This window comes from Petaurus breviceps, unplaced genomic scaffold (genome assembly GCF_028583685.1).
Source record: "Petaurus breviceps papuanus isolate PSGF00001 unplaced genomic scaffold, PetGlider_PUasm1.0 138, whole genome shotgun sequence".
NCBI classification, from domain to species: Eukaryota; Metazoa; Chordata; class Mammalia; order Diprotodontia; family Petauridae; genus Petaurus; species Petaurus breviceps.
Genome location: NW_027185694.1, coordinates 14,874,741 through 14,881,419, shown reverse-complemented (window position 1 = coordinate 14,881,419; position 6,679 = coordinate 14,874,741). Strand labels below are relative to the sequence as shown.

The 6,679-nt window shown below is 36.6% G+C and overlaps 1 protein-coding gene across 1 annotated transcript; it reads right to left on the bottom strand.

Annotated features, from left to right (window-relative positions):
* Window positions 1–5,411: 5,411 nt before the first annotated feature.
* Window positions 5,412–6,679, bottom strand: LOC138144090 (olfactory receptor 13D1-like). The gene has a single exon (XM_069065387.1). The coding sequence runs from the start codon at window positions 6,360–6,362 to the stop codon at window positions 5,412–5,414; it is 951 nt and encodes a 316-aa protein (XP_068921488.1). The 5' UTR covers window positions 6,363–6,679.

Below are 6,679 nucleotides of genomic sequence, written 5' to 3'. Positions count from 1 at the left end.
TATTTGTGACTCAAACTTTGCTATGGAGGGACTAATTGTTTCAGTTTTAAGAGATTTTCCTAGAAGTTGGGTAGGAGAAGAGTGAATGAATGACTCCAAGCTCATCCCTATAGCTTCTTTTGCACAGCTGAGTAAGATTCAATAAACTAATTAAGAAACTCAACCATATGGCCAGAGACAACTGACACTTGTCTCTGACATATGAATTACTCCAGTCAGAGGTAATTACTAATTCTAGTAGGTCATATTAATTTGGCATTTTATAGTTATAAGACATGTTGTATACATAACTTGGTCCTCAAAACAATCCTGGTAGGTAATGCAGATGTTGCCTTAACTTTACCACCAAAGAAAGTGAGACCCACAAAGGTTAAGATGATTAGTTAGTAAAAAGAAAAAGGATTTGTTAAACACTTGCTATGTGCCAGACACTGTACTTAGTGCTGAGATACAAAGAAGGGCAGAAAATAGGTCTGGCTCTTAAGGAGCAAATATCCTAGTGGGAGACATCCCATCTAAAGCACTAGGTACATACAAGACATATACACAATAGATGAAAATAATCTGAAAAGAGAAAGAATTAGCAGCTAAGGAGACTGGAAAGGTCTCCTGAAGAAATCAGAATTTGAGTTGTGTCTTAAAGGAAGCAGAGGTGAAGGACAGCATGGAAGACAGGGTACAAAGGCACAAATATGGGGGATAGAATATCAGAGGCCTGCAAGAAGGTCAGTGTAACTGGATCATAGAGTGTGGGAGGGGAATAAGGTATATGTAAGAAGGATAATTTATCCAAGGTCACACAGCTCAAATGTGATATTCCTGGGATGAAAATACTAGGTTTTGTTTTTATAATTAACAATTGACCATATGCATAAATAAATCAACCCTATTCTCAAATTTATGAGTCGGAGGCTATTTTCTTCTTCAACCTGTTTTTTGATTCCTTCTATCTCAACCTTTTGACTTTTGTTTGCTAATTAAGGACATATAAGAATATTTGATGTACTTTTGTTGTTTGAATTCCTTTACATTTTTTTTTCATTAACTCTGATCTGTTAATAAGGTAATTGAGTTTTCTACTTCAGGTAGGTAGTTACATAATCTTTGAATCCATTTCTTCATATCATCTATAGCTCCCAAATTAATTTCTGCCATGGTGGTATCTGATACTAATTTTTAAGAGGTAGTCCTTGATATAGTTTCCATAACACTGATAAGACATGGCAACTTTCATCATGACTTCCTCATTCTAGGTACATAAGGTCTAATAATAAGTCCTTTGAAGCAGTTTTGAAGACAGAGTCTTCTGTGTAAGGTTTTACTGAGTGAGAAAAAAGACACATCAGGAGAATTTTTCCTTGATAGTTCCACCTTTGCTCCTAAAGTTGGGTCATACTGTGGCAACAGCCATCACATACACTGCTGGGTCTAGGGACTGAAATGTTTTTACACTTTCTGTCAAATACTCTTAGAGAATTCATGATTCAGACAGCAGATTTTAAAAATTATTCTATTATGATATAATTGGTTTGCTAGTTGTATTCCTACTGTCAAATTCAAAAGAGACATTTTAAAATGACCTTCTTTGAAAAATCATTTCAGGTATTGGTGCTGTTTTTGGTCTTCCATTTCATTATTAGGTATAATTTCTAGAATTTACATTAAGTAAAGTCATTCAATTATAGCATTGAAGAGAAAGGAAGCCCCTACATTTTCTTTCTTTTCCATCTTGGAAACTGACTTCTTTTTGATACAAAGCAAAATGGTATGTAATCCCCAACTGTTCTTGAAATTAAAAAAAGTGTTTACCCCTTTGTCTTTGCTGATAGGTTAACATAACCTCTTGACAACAATAAAGTTCTGCAACAGGCCTAATATGTAGATTATTCCACATGCAAGGCTAATGCTAATAGATGCTAGCCATTATTCCTAAAGAATAGATAAACCTTCTTCAGTACATAAAAAGGGAGACTACTTCCTTTAGGAGTCTTCTCATGGTCATGTTTGGAGCTGTTGTCTGTTTTATTTCCATAAAATTCTTCTGACTTGTAAAAAGCAAGAACTATTATTTCTTTTTTTCAATGACACAATGATCTCAAGTTCTTCAACTTATCTCCCTTTATGTTTTAGTATCTTCTCAATTTTATTTTATTTGATCTAATTTAAGTTTAAAGATGAAACAATTCTTTATGATTGCCTGGAACTGGTTAACAATACATCATTGTATAACATGTACATTCTAGTAGTTTGTCCACTTTGGTGGCCAGCACCATCTTCACTGAAACATTTCTAGCAGGTGGATGTTGGTTTTTCAGAATTGTTCTGGTGCCTCTTATCTTTTTTGTGGTAGCAGAGTATGAAAGAGAACCACTTACCCTTCTATTCTGTGTCATGGTGATCATCACGACAATTTTAAGTAGGGCTTGCATACAACCCTGTGCTATCCAATTTATTTTTTTTTCAATTCTTGGACAGTTGTACCATAATGACTATGGTGTTACCCCAAATCCATGGCATTCTAGAGCATTATCCACCAGCTTTTCAGGGTTCTTGCCTGGCCCCTAAAACTACCACAACTGCCTTAGGGCACAAAATATTCTTGCTATATTTCAACCTCATTGGAATTCCCCAAATTTACCATTTTTCTCTTCTCCTGCTCATAGTTTGAATGATGGATTGGTCTTCGAGGATGTTATAATAACAATAGTTATTATTATTACTTTTATGTCAATTGTTACATAATTATTGTTTCATTTCTTCACAGCCCACTTCAAGTCAGCTCCAACATGGATCCTTCTGAAATTGCCCTATCCCATAGTTTTAACTCTTTCCTTGGTGCTCCTATAGTCCTTATTATTTGTTCTAGTAATGAAGTACATATTTTTATGCCCACATCCCTTGTCTTCAATGAAATAGTGATTTCCTCAAGACCAAGGGCCATGTCTTGCACTTTTTTGTTGCCCTGAGTCTAGCACAGTTTCCAAATATTCAACAATTACTTGTTGGGGATAACAATGAGTGAGCCACGTATCTGCCAATTCTGAAACATTAACCAATAAGCAGGAACTTTGGGAATGTAAAATAAAAAATATAGGTATTCATTTCCTCCTTTGCTTCAGAAAAATAAGTCAGCATAACTTTTAGAAAAGAGGAAGCTAATTCCTTCCTTCTCCTATATTCTGAAGTTTGTCCAGGCTCATTTCTCATTGGACCACAGAATCTGACATCTACTTCCTGCCAGATGGATGCAAACCATGCACATGTTAAGTATGGAGTGCAGTGTGATCCCCAGAAAATGACCACGGAAGGAGAGAGCTTGCACTGTGGTTGAACCACCATCTGGGTACATGTGCTGGTTTAACTTTGCTCATACTTCCCCTATCTTAAGATCCACTTACACATTTGATGATACCACTGTACCATGTAGTCTGGCATCTTACAAATTAGGGAAGTGAGTCTGTGTTGCTTCTTGTTATGGTAAGACAATGATGGGATATATGAATATTATACTAGTTTATTTAGGCTTGGCATGTCTGTAATTACAGGAGGCTACTTGGGCACAAGTCCTTTTCTTTTGGTTCCAGGGACTTACCCCAAAATTTCTTTTTCCCTCCCCGAGTACTTAAAAATTATCTTACAATTTCTGAGGTCCTGCAATACAAAAATGCCTGTGTATGTCTTGAATATGGACCTAAATATTTTCTCTCTCTTCTATATATCAATGAACAGATGTTGTAGTTCTGTGTCTATGCGACCTGTGGCTACTGCACTAGTGAGTAACAAAGTTCAAAAGATGCTAATACATACTAACACATCCTTATGAGGTTGAACTGTACAAAAATGTTAATTTATTAATTAGCATTTTGTAATATGACTAAAAGCAATCAAATATTTATTACGTTTCTATGCTTAAAAATCTAAATTCTGCTTCTAGATGTCACCTAATAATTGTGACTTTGAGAAAGTGACCAAAACTTTCTGAAACTAATTTTCTTCACCCGAAAAACTGGAAATAATCAAATGAGATCATGGATCCTAAAACAGAGTTTTATATAAATATTAGATGATATTTTCATAACAACATAATCATTTTTAGTTATTTCTTATATTATTATGAATGATAATTTACAATGTGACCTATATCTACCCAAGAACTACATTGTATCTTCTAGGTTGTTATTGTTGTCATGTCAGTCATGTCCAACTCTCTGTGATCCCATTTGGGGTTTTCTTGGCAAAGATATTAGAATGGTTTGCCATTTCCTTCTCCAACTCATTTTACAGATAAGCAAACTGAGACAAATAAGGTTAAGTAACTTGACCAGGTTCACACAGATAGTAAGTGTCTAAGGCCAGGTTTGAACTCAGGTCATCCTGACTCCAGGACCGGTGCTCTATCCACTGTTACACCTAGCTGCTCTATATTCAAGCTAGGTTTGTCAATACAAAAAAATTACAGAAATTTTCTGTCAATAAAAATTGATTTATTGGAAGTTTTTTATGTGTCCTAGGAAATGAAGTGGGAAATAATACACATATATAACACAGCATCTGCTTTCATGGAACTTAAAACTTAATCAGATGCAGAAAAAGCAATTTGAGATTAATAAGAGTATAAAACCAAGAGATATAAAAGAAATTCAAAGAAGAGGTGGGATTCAGGAAGAAAGTAAGAGTTTGTATGGGTCTTGAAGGATGAACAGTATTGGATTTAGAGGAGAGGAGGAAAGATATTTCTTGTTTTTGTTTTGTTTTGCTTTTTGGAGGGCAATTGGGGTTAAGTAACTTGCCCAAGGTTACACGGCTAGTATTTTTGTGTGGGTGTTAAGTGTCTGAGGCCGGAACCGAACTCATGTCCTCCTGACTCTGGGGTCAACGCTCTACTCACTGTGCCACCCAGCCGCCCCGGAAAGATATATCTGATAGAGCAAGCAATAGGAGTAAAGATTGAAACACAGAAGTGAGTATGACATGTGTATGGAGTCATGAGGAGATCAACCTGAGAGCTGTAGAGTGTTCTTAGTCTTAAATAGTTGTGGGGAACAAAATTGGAGAGCTAAGGTGGGGCTTCGATGAAATGAGATTTCTCCATTCAAAGAAGTCCGGATTTTGAATCCTGATGTTTTCAAGCTTTTCCAATGGCTTCTTTCCAAAATCTTGCCTGGGAAAACACATCAAGGAAGGAAGACTTTACCAATTTACCAATACTTATCACCATCTTCCTTGAATGTTTTTTTTTATTGTTGTTCCAGATGTTCTGGTGGAGTTGGGTGTCAGTGGAAGATGAGTAGGAATAGAGAGATCAGGTTCATGTTATATTAACCAACTCTTGCTCTTTGAAGAGTTGATTCTAAATGTCTGCAGTTTATCTCCTTTGGATGGGTAGTTATTTGCTGTATGGCTAACATGTGTTAGCCATGACATGTTCTTTGTGAGAAGATATTTTTACTCAACTTTTTAACTGCTTCCTTTACATCCTTGTTCCTCAGACTGTAGATGATGGGGTTCAGCATGGGAATGACCACAGCATAGAAGAGAGCAATCAGCTCATCTGTCCCATGGGAGTCTTTGGCCTTAGGTTTCATGTACATGAAGAGGATGCTGCCATAAAAGATGATGACAACAGTCAAGTGGGCTGAGCAGGTAGAAAAAGCTTTTTGCCTTCCTGTGGCTGTGTTAATTCTCAGGATGGTAAAAAGGATGAATGAGTAGGAGATGAAGATTAATACCACAGGAATAACTAAAAAAATCACATTTGATATCAACATAACAATCTTATTGAGGGAAATATCTCTACATGCCAATTTCCACACAGCTAGGATTTCACACGTAAGATAATCGATGACATTGTTCCCACAAAAGGGCAATTGCATAGCAAGGATTGTTTGCACCAGTGAATTTAGCCCCCCTGTTGTCCAGGAACTGGCTGCCATCCACCCACAAAGCCACTTGTTCATGATGATGGGGTATCTCAGGGGCCTACAGATGGCCACGTACCGATCATATGCCATAACTGTCAGAAGCACACACTCTGTAGACCCAAGTCCAAGAGAGAAGAACATTTGTACTCCACATCCCACAAAAGAAATACTATTTTGCCCTGAAATGAAGTTCACAAGTAACAAAGGAACAGAAGAAGATGTATAGCAGATGTCCAGGAAGGAGAGGTTACTAAGGAAGAAATACATGGGGGTGTGGAGGTGAGAGTCCAGGATGCTGATTATAATGAGAAAACTGTTGCCCAATAGGATTACAATGTACATGATGAGGGACGTCAGAAAGAAAACAAAGTGAAAGTTGGGGTAGGCAGCAAGACCATGGAGAAAAAACATTGTCACTGAGGTATGGTTTTGCCTTTCCATCTGTTTGCTTTCTTCCACCTGTAAGATTTCATATAGGAACACAAAACACAAAGTTTATCTTACTTCAGTGATTTCCAAATGTCATTCATGTTTTTCTAAATTATATTCCTATGATCATGGTATTACTTCAAAATGACAGATTATCTGCTAGACAAATTGCACTAGCATCCTCTTTACAACTCAATGTACTCAGAAACACATTTACCATTTACCCTGTGCCATTAATAATCCTGCTGTAGTAAGAGATTTAAGTGTGCCATCAACTTCCCTTTCCCAACAAACAAGTCTTGTGATTTATAACAGTGGCTGATGGGAAA

Bases quoted from the DNA above. Each gene is read 5' to 3' on its own strand.
- LOC138144090 (XM_069065387.1), bottom strand. From the start codon at position 6,362: ATGGAAAGGCAAAACCATACCTCAGTGACAATGTTTTTTCTCCATGGT.